General features: G+C 38.5%; 1 protein-coding gene across 8 annotated transcripts; it reads left to right on the top strand.

Moving 5' to 3' along the window:
* The first annotated feature begins 77 nt into the window (after window positions 1-77).
* Window positions 78-15302, top strand: LOC126992049 (pre-mRNA-processing factor 19-like). 8 transcript variants are annotated; one of them, XR_007746117.1, is made up of 12 exons: window positions 78-144; window positions 2711-2860; window positions 3764-3905; window positions 4037-4175; window positions 4644-4838; window positions 5067-5189; window positions 5797-5892; window positions 6401-6568; window positions 7701-7839; window positions 10454-10658; window positions 12187-14614; window positions 15038-15302. XR_007746117.1 is itself a non-coding variant. In XM_050850731.1 (11 exons), exons 1-11 carry the CDS (start codon window positions 126-128, stop codon window positions 12326-12328), a joined length of 1518 nt encoding a protein of 505 aa, XP_050706688.1. In that variant the 5' UTR covers window positions 78-125; the 3' UTR covers window positions 12329-15302. The 8 variants fall into 8 exon arrangements, 1 of the variants encoding a protein (XP_050706688.1); XR_007746112.1 differs by having other exon boundaries at window positions 14825-15302; XR_007746116.1 differs by having other exon boundaries at window positions 12187-14719.
* The last annotated feature ends 1268 nt before the right edge of the window (window positions 15303-16570 follow it).

Below are 16570 nucleotides of genomic sequence, written 5' to 3'. Positions count from 1 at the left end.
TTAGCAGGAACAGAAGATTTAATACTTATCTACTAAATTAACAACTACTTATATATATTATTTTCTTTAATGCCCAAAAAATCCCCACACCTCTTCAGTTGCTCGCTTGACTATATAAACAAACCATGGCTCTAGTTTGCGCAAGTACGTTCATATTTTTCGTATTTTTCCGAACAATACGTAATTCTGACACGTTTTCTTGGTGCGGGAAGATACCTTAGCTACCTGGCGATAATTGGGCGGCTTGGGGACTTAGAAATATGCTTAAAACAGGAGTAATTAAGGTCAGAAGCGGAGGATGCAGACGCCGCACACCACGCTGCTGGCTCCGAAATTCAAAGTTATTAACATTATGGCGTATTTAAGGGTCTTAGGAGGCGGTATTATGACCCTTTCTACTTTTTATCCCTTTATATTTATAGTTTCAAGTTTAAAATCACCCTTGTCATGTAGTCAATGGTTCCTGAGGCGTTTATCACAAGCCGCTTTTGGGGTCTTATTTAGGGGTCTTAGAAGGCGATATTATGACCCTTTCTGCTTTTTGTCCATTTATATTTATTGCTTCAAGTTTAAAATCACCCTTGTCATGTAATTAAAGGTTCCTGAGGCGTTTATCACAAGCCGTTTACGGGGTCTTATTTTAGGGTCAAAGGCGATATTATGACCCTTCCTACTTTTTATCTCTTTATATTTATAGTTTCAAGTTTATAATCACCCTTGTCATGTAAATAAAGGTTCCTGAGGGGTTTATCAGAAGCCGCTTACGGGGTGTACGAAAGGTCTTATTTTAGGGTCACAGAAGGCGATATTATGACCCTTCCTACCTTTTATCTCTTTATATTTATAGTTCCAAGTTTAAAATGACCCTTGTCATGTAATCAATGGTTCCTAAGGTGTGTATCACAAGCTGCTTATGGGATTTATGAAAGGTCTTATTTTAGGGTCATAGGAGGCGATATTATGACTCTACTTTTCATCCCTTTATATTTTTAGTTTCAAGTTTAAAATCACCCTTGTCATGTAGTCAATGGTTCCTGAGGCGATTATCACAAGCCGCTGAAGGGGTTTACAAAGGGTCATAGACGGCGATATTATGACAATTTCTACTTTTTATTCCTTTTTATCTACAGTTTTAATGATTTTCAGGTTTAAAAGCGGCTCTTGTCATGTAGTTGATGCTTTCTAGGGCATTTATCATAAGCCACTATTGGGTTTTTGAGAGGACGTATTTACTTGTTACTTGTGTTTCTTGTTTATCATGGCCCAAGCATCATTGTTATTCCCCCGATGTCTTTATTAATAGTTTCAATACATTTCAGGTTGAACTATCACTAGGGTCACAAAACAGCCCATGAAAATCCCAGCAACTTCTACGTGAGGTTTTCAAATAGGCGAACTGAAGGGCCTAAGCATCATTATTTTTGCCCCGAAGTCTTTATAAATTAGTTTCAATGAGTTTCAAGTTTCAAATCCACCTTTATCTTGTAATAGATGCTTCCTAGGGCGTTTAACATGTAGCTTCTGCCGCTGAGCAAATTAAATTATTATTATTATTATTACGGATTTTCCTTAGAGCTGATTTCAGGGTCCAGGAGCAATGCAGAGTGGACTTTCTTGTTTTCCTTTTGTGTTTGCCCTTGATCTGTTTACTGTAAAAAAAAAAGTAACATTGCCCAAAACACTCCTTACTAGTAGTTTCAGTGTGTTTTCACTATATTTAGCATTAGTTAGACCTCATCTTGACTATGCGGTTCAGTTCTGGTCACCCTACTATAGAATGGATATCAAAATGTTAGAATCGGTGCAGAGGAGGATGACTAAGATGATTCAGGGGTTGAGAAACTTGCCATACGAGGAAAGACTCAAACAGTTAAACTTGCATTCTCTAGAAAGGCGAAGGGTGCGTGGAGACATGATCGAGGTTTATAAATGGATGAAGGGCTTTAATAAGGGAGACATTCATAAGGTTTTGTTAGTAAGAGAACCGGGTAGGACACGAAGTAACGGGTTTAAACTGGATAAATTCAGATTCAACAGGGACATAGGCAAAAATTGGTTTACTAACAGGGTGGTGGATGAGTGGAATAGGCTTAGCAGTCATGTGGTGAGTGCCAATACAATTGTCACATTCAAAAATAGACTAGATAAATTCATGGACAGCGATATTAGGTGGGGTTAGATACACGGGAGCTTAGGGTCAAAGGAGCTGCCTCGTACAGGCCTACCGGCCTCTTGCAGACTCCTGCGTTCTTATGTTCTTATGTTCTTAAGTTAGATTAGGTTAGGATAGACTAGGTTAGATATACATTTCTTTAGTTTTAGATGTTAATACCATAACCCAGTGCACTCTATCTATGGTTTCAATTATATTTTTTTAAGTTTTCAAGGTAAGCATAGGTAAGCATTCAGAATAATGGGGAGACTTTTCCTATATCCTCCTCCTCCTCCTCCTTCTTCTCTTTGCCATTTTTCTTATCTCCATTTTATCACTATCCTCATCAGTATTTTTATTCACCATATTTTACAAGTTAGGTCATGTTAGGTTAGACTTAAGTATACCTTGGTTACATTGGTTAAGTTTAATTATTTACGATAAATACATGTGATATGCCTCACATTGCGCTGTTGTTGTAAATGGTGGCAGGGAAGGCTAAGCTAATCTCCATATTCCCTCACTAGCCAACTAATGCTTATGTCCCTTGGTTTCCAGTCAGCAGCGAGGTGCCAGACCAGCCCGTGGTGTCGCCGCTCTCGGGTGCCGTGTTTGAGCGCCGGCTGCTGGAGAAATACATCGCCGAGAATGGCACCGACCCCATCACCAATAAGGAACTCTCTGTCGACCAGCTCATTGAACTTAAAGGTGGGCGGCTGTGTCCTGGTTCTAGTGTCTTTCTCTCTTCTTTCTTCTTTCTATTGTTTTCATTCTTTATTATTATTTTCTTTCTTTCTGTTGGCCACCTCATTGACCTTAACCCAGTAGCAGCGACGGGCCAAAGTTGTGGCTTTACCGTGTTGCAGCAACAGGCCAAATTTGTGCCATGATATTAACCCCCCAAAATAAATGATGCATAAACTGATAACAAATGCTTTGATATGTATAATGAAATGGTTTGTGTGAGTGATGATTTTTTCTCATTTTTCTCGCTTAGAGTGACCATTAAGAAACATGATCCCTGCTGCTACTGGGTTAAGGTGGCCAGCTGTGTCCTGCTCCTGTTGTTTTCTTTTTTTTTGTTCTTTTTTTTTCTTATATCTTTCCTTGGCTGTATCCTGCTCCTTATGTTGTCTTCTTTTTCTTTCTTTCATTCTTTATTTCTTTCATTTTTCTCTGTGCATGCTTTCTAATTTCTGTGTTGGGGTTCATCTTTTCGAGAGGAGGAGGAGAAAGAGAAGAAGGAAGAGGTGAAAATAATAAAAGAGTAGAAGGGTAATGAAACTGATAATGATAAGATAAAGCTGAGGAAGATGACAATGAATAACTAGATAATGATGATGAGAAGGGAGATGATGATGAGAAGGGAGATGATAATGAGAAAGAGGATGATGAGTAATAAAATAACGATGATGATGAGGAGGAAGAAGGTTACAAGAATGGAAACAAAAATAATGATACGATAATAAAAATAATAATAATGACCACAACCGAGCTGCAAGTAGCGGGCTTTTTTTTATTTTTATTTTTACTCATTTTGTTGCCCTTGAGCTGTGTCCTCTGATGTAAAAAGAAAAAACACAACCACTTCACCCCCCCCCACCTCCACAGTGCCGCCAGTCGCTAAGCCCAAACCGCCCAGTGCCACCAGTATCCCCGCCATCCTGAAGGCTCTGCAGGACGAGTGGGATGCCGTCATGCTGCACTCCTTCACCCTCCGCCAGCAGCTCCAGACCGCTCGCCAGGAACTCAGGTGATACAGACATACACACACACATGATCTCTTTTTACTTTGGTATTAATGATATAGGAATCGCAACGCACCATACTGTATTGTCCGATTCTAACCTTGTTTTTCTTCTCCTCCTCCTATCTCTCCAACAGTCACGCCCTATACCAGCATGACGCAGCCACCCGTGTGATCGCCCGTCTCAACAAGGAGGTGACGGCTGCGCGAGAGGCCCTGGCCACGCTGAAACCCCAAGCTGGTATTGCCCCGGCCGCTCCTGCTGGGCCAACCATCGTAAGTACACCCCTTGACATCACTTAACATTTACACCCTTTAACAACACCAGTACCATTAACGCAACTCGATTTTTTCACCATCAGTGCCACTTAATATTTGCACTGCACTATTTGTACCCCTTATAATTAGCACCATCAATGCTACTTAACATCAGAACCACCATCAACACTATATTTTTTTCACTGTTTACTCCTCTCTCGAAAGATCAGAACTGTTGAAAATTTTAATCCCTCAACCTCTCCACCTTACAACCTCTCAATATCTCAACTATACAATCTCTCCACTATTTTCTCCCTCAACTTCTCAACCTTAAAATCTCCCCTTTACAACCTCTCAACCTTTCAAGTTCTTCACCTTACAACCTCACAACTTCATAACCTCTGCACTTTTCTCTCCCTTAACCTTACAACTTCTCAACTTCTTCACTATTCAACCTCTCAATCTCCCCTTTCCCTCCCTCCCCAGGCCGCCACAGCTGAGGCCGGCGGTGCAGCGGATGTGCCTAGCGAGGGTGCAGGGCTGACGGAGGAGGTGGTGGCGCGGCTGCAGGACACGGCCACCATTCTCACCCAGGAGCGCAAGAGACGTGGACGCACGGTGCCGGAGGGGCTTACACCGGCCGAGCAGATCCGAGGCTACACCACCCTGGCCTCGCATCCCGTACGTTACTCTTGTTTATTTATTTTAAAGAGGAAAGGAAAACAATAAAAAAGATACAGAAATGATAAAAAAAACTATTGTCGCCATCATCACTCTAACCTCACAAGGCTCACATCCTGTACATTACTTTTTTTTTGCTTATTTATGTTTTATAGCAAAGGAAACAGCAGCTCAAGGCAAAAATAACAACAAAAAAGATACAAAAAATAATAATGGCGTCTTCCGCAGGGTCTTCACAGCGCCTCCGTACCCGGCATCCTGGCTCTTGACGTGCACCAGAAGGACACCAGCAAGATCGTGACCGGCGGCAGCGACAAGAACGCAACGGTCTTCAACAAGGACACGGAGCAGGTGGGTCGCTCGGCCTTGTTAGCTTTACTGGGCCTATCCTGTTATCTTATTATCTTTACCTTATGAATTAGTCGTTAGTAAGAGTAGTGTGGCTGATTTGTCTGTTTTGACCTGATTTTTAAGGCTGTGTTAGTTGGTTTTGTTGATTTTTTTCTATCACTTTTTACGACTGAGTTTGTAATGTGTCGACTTATCACTGTGGAAATCCAGCACATCTAACTAATTCCGTCACCAAAAATGGAGTTAAAAAGCCAAAGTATCCACGTAACTTAATAAAATACAAAATACGAAGTTTACAGAATCTGACAGTGGAATAAGAGAGTTTGGCAACCTTATCTACAGTAGCCATATCGTTACCCAAAGAGCTGCATGAAATTCTAGTCGGTCATCAAGAGCAGGAGAGACTCATAGCCTGTCCAACTAGATAAAATAAGACCCTTGAACCAAAAGAAAAGAGAAAATATAAAAGAGCTGCGTGATATTCTAATCGGTCATCAAGAGCAGGAGAGACTCATAGCCTGTCCAACTAGATAAAATAAGACCCTTGAACCAAAAGAAGAGAAGAGAAAATATAGTAAGTGGTTCCTCATGTGTCCTTCTCTTACAGGTCGTTGCCATCCTGAAGGGTCACACCAAGAAGGTCTCGTGTGTTGTGTACCATCCCACCGAGGACACCGTCATCACTGCTTCCCCGGACACACAGGTAAAGGAGCCTGGACCTAATCTAACCTGATCATGGATTTCTTTTCCTCCTTTATTTGCCTTCCTTTCACTCATTTTATCCTTTGATCTATTAGTGTATGATTATTGTATTTATTTATATGTATGTCTAAATCTAACCTAACCTAACTTGACCTTACCTAACCTAACCTTACTTAACCTTCCCTAACCTTACCAGACCTAACCTAATGACCTTACCTTACCTAACCTTACTTAACTTAACCTTCCCTAACCATACCCAACCTAACCAGACCTAACCTAATGACCTTACCTAACCTAACCTTACTTAACTTAACCTTCCCTAACCATACCCAACCTAACCAGACCTTACCAAACCTGACCTAACTTTACCTAATCTTACCTAACCTGACCTTACATAACCTTCCCTAATCTTACCCCACCTAACCTAAAGACCTTACCTTACATAACCTAACCACCATACTTAACCTTACATAACCTAACCGAACTTTACATAACCCAATCATCAACAGATTCGTGTATGGAATGTCGGCACTTCCCAGACTCTTCAGCTGATCCGCGCTCACGAGGGGCCAGTGACGGGCCTGTCCCTGCATGCCACTGGGGACTACCTTCTCTCAGCTTCACGCGACCACAACTGGGCATTCTCGGACATTAGGACTGGACGTGTTCTCTGCAAGGTTAGCGAGAGGAACTGTCGTGTTATTGAAGCCCGTATTCTTAACCCGGTAGCTGCGGGGATCATGTTTCGTAAAGGCTCTTCTGAGCGAATTTATGGGAAAAAATCATCACTCACACAAATCATTTATTTATTTATTTATTTAATTTTTTTTACAGCTAAGAAAACAGCTCATTGGCAGCAAAAAAAGGTGTAAAAAAAAAAGGCCCGCTAATCACTGTTCCCACAAAGACAAAAGTAATGTGGCCAAAATAGAAGTCAATTTTGGGAGGAATTACATAGAATTACATAGATAACCAGACCACACAGGCCCTAAGGCCCAAACTAGGTGGTCTGTCCTAAACCTAAGTGACAGTTGTTATGGTTATTGTGTCTTGATACACTCTTCCCGAAAGAGTCCAAACATAGACGAAGGAAGGGCGCTCCAGAGTCCACCAATATGTATCCGCATTTGTGATCAGTTTATGCATCTTCTATTTTTTTGGGGTTTATGTCAAGTCAAAAATTTGGCCGTTGCTGGTACATGTTAAAGCCACAAATTTGTCCTGTCTCTGCTACCAGGTTGAACATTTTGGGCCTACACATCTATGATCTATATTTTGCTTTTTTGGTGTTACTGAGGTTCATATTATACATTCTAGGCCTATACACCCATTTTTAGCTTTTGTAGAGGTTGTGCGTATTGCCTTGGGTAATTTAATGAGAGTTTTATGATTGTTTTGCTTCACTGCCATTCCCTCACCCTCTTTCTCCTTCCCTCTCATTGCTTTCACTTTCTCTTTCTTGACACCTCAGATATTTGGGGTCTACTCAATAAGCAGTGTATAGTGTCTGCATTCCTCACGCTATATTTGTTTCATCTCTTAGAATTTAATAAAGTGATGATTTGATGAGGCTTCTGCACCTTGGAAGTATAAAAAGGGTATGAGAACCTGACTAATCTCCTTTTTCTTTTACTAATAGTCTATTCAATCATTCTTCCTCCTCCCTGCTTTTCCTTTCTTTTTTTCCTTCATCAATTTCTCTCACTAATGGTCAGTCAATGGCTCCGTCCCTTTCTCTTTCCTTCATTGATTTCCGTCACCGTTCAGTCGTAACCGCTCTCCCCCTTCCCTGCCGTCACCACCCCACAGGTCTGTGATGCCTCTGCCAGCTCCCCGCTCACCGCTGCACAGTTCCACCCCGACGGCCTCATCCTCGGCACAGGCACACAGGATGCTACCATCAAAATCTGGGACCTCAAGGAACGCTCCAATGTCGCTAACTTCCCCGGTAAGTCGCACATGAAACCTAAGGTTGGGGTGCTATTTTATTATTATTATTTTTTTTTTTACATCAAGGGAGGCAAGTCAAGGGCAAAAAACAATAACAACAACAGAAAAAACCCACTAGACGCTGACCCAAACATAAGGAAAATAATTAGATGCTATGAGTGTTTTTCTTGGCGTGCTTTCTTGCTTCTATCTTAACCTAACAAAACCCCAAGAGTAACTATAGGTCTTAACTCAGAAAACTCATATATGCTTCCTTACTAATGAGACTTTCTATACAACAAAGTGAGGTCATTCTTTGTTGATTTATACCATAAGGTGCTGGCTATCATGTGTTTGAAGATACCCTAAACTTAACCTAACCTAACCTAACTATACCCCAAACAGTAACTATAGGTCTTAACTCAGAAAACTCATATATGCTTCCTTACTAATGAGACTTTCTATACAACAAAGTGAGGTAATTCTTTGTTGATTTATATCATAAAGTGCTGGCTATCATGTGTTTGAAGAAACCCTAAACTTAACCTAACCTAACAATACCCCAAACAGTAACTATAGGTCTTAACTCGGAAAATTCATATATGCTTCCTTACTAATGAGACTTTCTATACAACAAAGTGAGGTCATTCTTTGTTGATTTATACCATAAGGTGTGGGCTATCATGTGTTTGAAGAAACCCTAAACTTAACCTAACCTAACAAAACCCCAAACAGTTACTATAGGTCTTGACTCAGAAAAAATCATATATGGGGCCTTACTAATGAGACTTTCTATACAACAAAGTGAGGTCATTCTTTGTTGATTTATACCATAAGGTGCTAGCTATCATGTGTTTGAAGATACCCTAAACTTAACCTAACCTAACAAAACCCCAAACAGTTACTATAGGTCTTGACTCAGAAAAATTTATATATGGGTCCTTACTAATGAGACTTTCTATACAACAAAGTGAGGTCATTCTTTGTTGATTTATACCATAAGGTGCTAGCTATCATGTGTTTGAAGATACCCTAAACTTAACCTAACCTAACCTAACAATACCCCAAACAGTAACTATAGGTCTTAACTCAGAAAACTCATATATGCTTCCTTACTAATGAGACTTTCTATACAACAAAGTGAGGTCATTCTTTGTTGATTTATATCATAAAGTGCTGGCTATCATATGTTTGAAGAAACCCTAAACTTAACCTAACCTAACAAAACCCCAAACAGTTACTATAGGTCTTAACTCAGAAAATTCATATATGGGTCCTTAGTAATGAGACTTTCTATACAACAAAGTGAGGTCATTCTTTGTTAATTTATACCATAAGGTGCTGGCTATCATGTGTTTGAAGATACCCTAAACTTAACCTAACATAACCTAACAATACCCCAAACAGTAACTATAGGTCTTAACCAGGAAAACTCATATATGCTTCCTTACTAATGAGACTTTCTATACAACAAAGTGAGGTCATTCTTTGTTGATTTATACCATAAGGTGCTGGCTATTATGTGTTTGAAGATACCCTAAACTTAACCTAACCTAACAAAACCCCAAACAGTTACTATAGGTCTTGAATCAGAAAATTCATATATGGGTCCTTAGTAATGAGACTTTCTATACAACAAAGTGAGGTCATTCTTTGTTGATTTATACCATAAGGTGTGGGCTATCATGTGTTTGAAGAAACCCTAAACTTAACCTAACCTAACAAAACCCCAAACAGTTACTATAGGTCTTGAATCAGAAAATTCATATATGGGTCCTTAGTAATGAGACTTTCTATACAACAAAGTGAGGTCATTCTTTGTTGATTTATACCATAAGGTGCTGGCTATCATGTGTTTGAAGATACCCTAAACTTAACCTAACCTAACCTAACAATACCCCAAAAAGTAACTATAGGTCTTAACTCAGAAAACTCATATATGCTTCATTACTAATGAGACTTTCTGTACAACAAAGTGAGGTCATTCTTTGTTGATTTATACCATAAGGTGCGGGCTATCATGTGTATGAAGAAACCCTAAACTTAACCTAACCTAACAAAACCCCAAACAGTTACTATAGGTCTTGACTCAGAAAAATTTATATATGGGTCCTTACTAATGAGACTTTCTATACAACAAAGTGAGGTCATTCTTTGTTGATTTTTACCATAAGGTGCTAGCTATCATGTGTTTGAAGATACCCTAAACCTAACCTAACCTAACCTAACTATACCCCAAACAGTAACTATAGGTCTTAACTCAGAAAACTCATATATGCTTCCTTACTAATGAGACTTTCTATACAACAAAGTGAGGTCATTCTTTGTTGATTTATACCATAAGGTGCTGACTATCATGTGTTTGAAGATACCCTAAACTTAACCTAACCTAACCTAACAATACCCCAAACAGTAACTATAGGTCTTAACTCGTAAAACTCATATATGCTTCCTTAATAATGAGACTTTCTATACAACAAAGTGAGGTCATTCTTTGTTGATTTATACCATAAGGTGTGGGCTATCATGTGTTTGAAGATACCCCAAACTTAACCTAACCTAACAAAACCCCAAACAGTTACTATAGGTCTTGACTCAGAAACAAAATACTCACACAAATATCTCTTTCCCAGGACACAGCGGCGCCATCAGCTCCATCGCCTTCAGTGAGAACGGTTACTATCTGGCCACAGCTGCTGAGGACTCAACAGTGAGGCTTTGGGATTTGCGCAAACTCAAGAACTTCCGCACAATTCAGCTTGACGAGGGTTACGAAGTGATGGACCTCAGCTTCGACCAGTCTGGCACCTATCTGGCAGTGGCTGGGACTGACGTGAGGTGGGTGCTGGTCTGGTGTGTTGGTCTTTGCTCGACAGCCACTTCCTTAGACTTATTACTCACTACAGTACAAATGCAAAGTCAGGGTGGTATTTGACTTCATATATTTTCATTTCCTACAACTTAATATTTACTAAAGTAGAAATGCAAAGTCAGAGTGGTATTTGACTCATTATTTTCACTTCCTTTGACTTATGATTCACTAAAGTAGAAATGCAAAGTCTTGGTGGCATTTAACTTCAAATAATTTAACTTCCTTTAACTTAATATTCACTGAAGTAGAAATGCAAAGTCTAGGTGGCAAGCATTTGACTTCATATAATTTAACTTCTTTCAACTTAATATTCCCTAAAGTAGAAATGCAGAGTCTTTGCGGCATTTGACTTCATATATTTTCACTTCCTTCAACTTAATATTCCCTAAAGTAGAAATGCAAAGTCTAGGTGGCAAGCATTTGACTTCATATAATTTAACTTCTTTCAACTTAATATTCCCTAAAGTAGAAATGCAGAGTCTTTGCGGCATTTGACTTCATATATTTTCACTTCCTTCAACTTAATATTCCCTAAAGTAGAAATGCAAAGTCTAGGTGGCAACCATTTGACTTCATATAATTTAACTTCTTTCAACTTAATATTCCCAAAAGTAGAAATGCAAAGTCTTGGTGGCATATAACTTCATATAATTTAACTTCCTTTAACTTAATATTTACTGAAATAGGAATGCAAAGTCTTGGTGGCATTTAACTTCAAATAATTTAACTTCCTTTAACTTAATAATCACTGAAGTAGAAATGCAAAGTCTTGGTGGCATTTAACTTCAAATAATTTAACTTCCTTTAACTTAATATTTACTGAAATAGGAATGCAAAGTCTTGGTGGCATTTAACTTCAAATAATTTAACTTCCTTTAACTTAATAATCACTGAAGTAGAAATGCAAAGTCTTGGTGGCATTTAACTTCATATAATTTAAGTTCCTTCAACTTAATAATCACTAAAGTAGAAATGCAAAGTCTTGGTGGCATTTGACTTCATATAATTTAAGTTCCTTTAACTTAATATTCCCTAAAGTAGAAATGCAAAGTCTTGGTGGCATTTGACTTCATATAATTTAAGTTCCTTTAACTTAATATTCCCTAAAGTAGAAATGCAAAGTCTTGGTGGCATTTGACTTCATATAATTTAAGTTCCTTCAACTTAATAATCACTAAAGTAGAAATCCAAAGTCTAGGTGGCATTTGACTTCATATAATTTAACTTCCTTCAACTTAATATTCACTAAAGTAGAATAGCATTGATTGAATATAATTTCACTTCGGGGTATTTTTTTATAGTTTCCCTGAGCAATTATCAAACTTTTTCTTTATTCCATTTTCTTAATATCACAAACTAATTATCAATCTTTCTTAATCATTTCTTTTTCTCAGTTTTCAAGAGTAATTTAGGTTTAAGGACACACCACTTACCTAGTCTTCAGGGGCTGTGGGGTCTGGATATCTGTGTAAATCTATGTAAATCTACCTGCAGAGTGTACCTGTGCAAGCAGTGGAACGACCTGCGAATCTTTAACGACCACACCGCGATGGCCACAGGTGTACGATTTGGGGCCAACGCATCTTACCTGGCCTCGACCTCAATGGACCGAACCCTCAAGATCTATGGCCCCTAAGTCCTCTCTCCGTGTCCTCCTCCACCCTCTGACCACCTCTTCTTCCTCCTCCTCCTCCTCCTCCTCCTTCTTCTCCTTCTCCTCTTCCTCTAGTTTAAGGTCGTATGGTATTTCATTTAATTTTTTTCTATAGTTGTAAGTTTGTAGGGTGGAAAAGGGAATGGAAGGGAGGGATAGGGGATAGGATGGGTCTGTTTCTCTCTCTCTCCCTCTTTCTTTCTTCTCTCTCTTATTGGTTAAAGTATAAAGAAGGGAAGGGATGGGATTGGTTACTGGAAAGATCTTATGTTCTCTCTTTTTCTTTCTCCTCTCTCTTATTGTTTAAAGTATAGGGAAGGGAAGGGATGGGATGGGTTACTTGAAGGGGTTCATTTCTCTCTCTCTCACCCTCTATTTCTCTCTCTCTTCGTGGTGAATGTGTAGATATGAGTGAAGGGGAAAGGAAGGGAAGGGGAGGGTAGATAAGAGTTTCCAGTTGTTTTTCTCTTTTTTTTCTTCTTAGTGTTAAATTTATAGATAACTAAGTAAAGAGAAAGAAAGGGAAGAGTAGGGAAAGGAGGTGAAGATAAAAGAGGAGAGGAAACAAAGAGGAATAAGATAAGTGATTGGAGGAGAAGAACCAGAGAAAGAATGAAAATGCAAGTTAAGCGAAGGGAAAAGAGGGAAAGGGTGAAGAAAAGAAAAGAGGAGGGAAAGAAAAGAACGAGGAAAGGAGTTTTAGTATATACCTGTGACTGATTTGCCTTCGTTAATCACAGGTAAATTTCTACACAGGTATGTCTTGTGATGCAAAGGGACGGATATGTTTTATAATCTTTTACCTAGCGGTGGGCGACGTAGGATTAGAAGTGAACACCAAACGCTAACTGATATATATATAAGATTTAGTTTTCTTATACATTTCTTTTTTTTAATTTTTTTATTTTTTATTCTCTTTCATTTGCTATATTAAAAAGTTCTGGTCATATTTTTTTTCATATTTCTAGTTTCTGATTTTCTTTTTCATTTGCTGTTTTAATTCATTCTTTATTTTTCATTATTATTATTTTTATTTTTCCATTTTAATTAATTCCACATATATATCAAGGCGTTTAGTTGATTTTCATGATGCAGCAAAATTGTTAAACTAAGTGTAGTGTTTAGTGATGCATATTTTGTGTGTGTGTGTGTGTGTGTGTGTGTGTGTGTGTGTGTGTGTGTGTTTTTGTATATACATATCGAGGTTTTGTGTGTAACCTCATAATGAAAAACTGACTATTGATGATGATGATGATGATGATTAGGTTGTTGTATACATTTAGAATTATAAGGATATCAGTGTGTGTGTGTGTGTGTGTGTGTGTGTGTGTGTGCTCTCAATGATGCTCAGAGGTGTTCATTTGGGTATTATTAACTATTATGAACATAGGTAACTCAACACAAAGTAGCAACACATTTTTGAACCAGTTACGATGTGTTGCAGAAATGTCATTGTAAATTTATGTAGCCAAGACTTCAAGCCATTGTTGTTATTATTATTATTATTATTATTATTTTTGTGTGTTTAGAAGCACTAGAATTGTCAGCTCTACTACTACTACTACTACTACTACACTTCTACTTCATTGTCTACTACTGCTGCAACTACTACTACTACTACCACCACTATCACAGAAAAGCAATGGAAAGGTCAGTTTTATCAATAACCTGTATAGCACTTTCATGCCTCACTGGGGTTCTCCAATCATCACAGTAGAGCAAATGTTTACGATCAGTTTTTATCAGTGACAAACGGTACAAAATTATTATGCTACGTACCACCCCAGTCACCCATAGTTGAGCACATATCGTCACCCTCGTAAACAGACCGCCTATGTTACCTACGTTTGTTACTTTTCGATGATTTTTAGATTATTGGAACGATCAATTTTTATCATGTGCTACCCGAGTCATCCTTACTCAGTCACGTGTAGTCATTTTCTCGGACGATTCCAGTACTCGTATTTTTAAATGTATCGGCGCTTCAGTTCGCCTGTTTGAAGAGCCTCTCGTTGAAGAAGTTCCTGGGATATTCATCGACTCTTTTGTGACCCTTGTGATAGTTTTACACGACCTGCATCTTGAACGAGAAAATTACCCTCCATGAAAGCCCAGTTATTCTTCTCTGTGGCCTTGGAAAACAGTCGTAATTGGAGCCTGATGCATTTAAGATTATGTTCGGTTTTATAAGACACGTTCTCTTCTCACATTACGTATTTCTAAAGGTCAAAGAGGGGATCAATCGGGTTCTGATGAGTGTTTCTATAGGTTCATGGTACAGAAGAAGGGTCAAAGTACCACCAGGGTCATAAAACTACTCCTGGAAATGCCCGAAACTCTCACGAAAGCCTTGTCAAATATGTGTTTCTTTAGGTTCATGGTACAGAGGAAGGGTCAAATTACCACCAGGGTCATAAAACTACTCCTGGAAATGCCCTAAACTCCCATGAAAGCCTTGTCAAATATGTGTTTCTTTAGGTTCATGGTACAGAGGAAGGGTCAAACTACCACCAGGGTCACAAAACTACTCCTGGAAATGCCCGAAACTCTCATGAAAGCCTTGTCAAATATGCGTTTCTTTAGTAAGTTCATGGTACAGAGGAAGGGTCAAACTACCACCAGGGTAATAAAACTACTACTGGAAATGCCCGAAACTCCCACGAAAGCCTTGTCAAATATGCGTTTCTTTAGGTTCATGGTACAGAGGAAGGGTCAAACTACCACCAGGGTCACAAAACTACTCCTGGAAGTGCCCGAAACTCCCACGAAAGCCTTGTCAAATATGTGAACTTGGGCGGCGAAATGTTTTAAGATATGACCCAATGGACGACCCAAGCCCATTAGTGGCACATTAGATAGTGACCTGTTTTTTTGTGTTGCTGTGTCTGTCACCTCAGGGTTGAAGGTGAGGTCAAATTGTGTATCATTATTGTCTTGAAGTAAAAGTGTAAGGTATGGTATTGTTTGATTGATGAAGGGAGAGTAAGGTGTGGTTTTGAGAAGTGAATGGATGAAGGGAAAGGAAAGGAAGGGAAGGGAAGAAGCAGAAAAGAATAAAAGAAGTGGAGGGAAGGGAAAAGGTGAAGAAGAAGAAGAGGTGAAGGAAAGAAAGAGATGAAAACAAGTGAAAATAAGAGAATAGGTTAAAGAAAAAGAGAAAGAAAGGGAATGGAAGAAACAGAAAAGGATATGATAATTTAAAACTGAAGGAAAGGGAAGGGCAGAGAAGAGTTGAAAGGAAAGAAAGGGATGGAAATTGAAGTGAAAAGAAGAGAATAGGTTAAAGAAAGAAAGAGAAAAAGGGAATGGAAGAAACAGAAAAGGATATGATAATTTAAAAGTGAAGGAAGGGAGAGGTGAAGGAGAGAAAGGGATGGAAATTGAAGTGAAGAGAATAGGTTAAAGAAAGAGAAAAAGGGAATGGAAGAAACAGAAAAGGATGATAATTGAAAAGTGAAGAGAAAAGGTGAAGGAAAAGGAAAGAATACATTTTTTTTGGTCATCACTATGAAAGGAAACATCTGCCCTCAGTATATATAAAAAAAATTAAGGAAAATACTCAATACAGGCTAAAAATTGGTAGAATAATCCCCCGAAAAACAAAAAAAAAACAGGAAAAATATACCTATCCAAAACAAGAAAGAAAAATAACATGATAGGTTTTAAAATATAGGTTTGAAATGACTTAGAATTTAGAACCATATCAACATAAAACATATATAAAACTTCACAACCGTAGACATTATCATATTATCAAAAGTCCTTATTTCTCACATGACTGGTTTAAGTATGCACACTCAGAAGTTAATTAGAAGAAACATTACACTATTTTCATTATCACTCGAACGTCAGAATATAAAACCCCGTATTTCTCACATGACTAATCTTACTACAAACTATCAGACTAAGGTAAAATTTCGCAACATTACAGGATTTTCATTATCGCTCGAACACTAATGGAGAGAGATAAAAAAAAAACTTTAGAATGATAGCCAATATATCAAAACCCCGTATTTCTCACATGGCTAACTTTACCACATACTATCAGACTAAGGTAAAAATTCGCAACATTACGGTATTTTCATTATCACAAGAAAACTTAATTAAGGGAGAGAGATAAGAAAACGTCAGAATGATACCCAATATTAAAACCCAATATTTCTCCCATGGCTAACTTTACTACATACTGTCACACTAAAGTAAAATTCCGCAACATCACAGTAT

The sequence above is a fragment of the Eriocheir sinensis genome, unplaced genomic scaffold (genome assembly GCF_024679095.1).
Source record: "Eriocheir sinensis breed Jianghai 21 unplaced genomic scaffold, ASM2467909v1 Scaffold391, whole genome shotgun sequence".
Lineage (NCBI taxonomy): Eukaryota > Metazoa > Arthropoda > Malacostraca > Decapoda > Varunidae > Eriocheir > Eriocheir sinensis.
The sequence above is the reverse complement of the archived record's forward strand: the minus strand, read 5'-3'. Positions and strand labels throughout refer to the sequence as shown.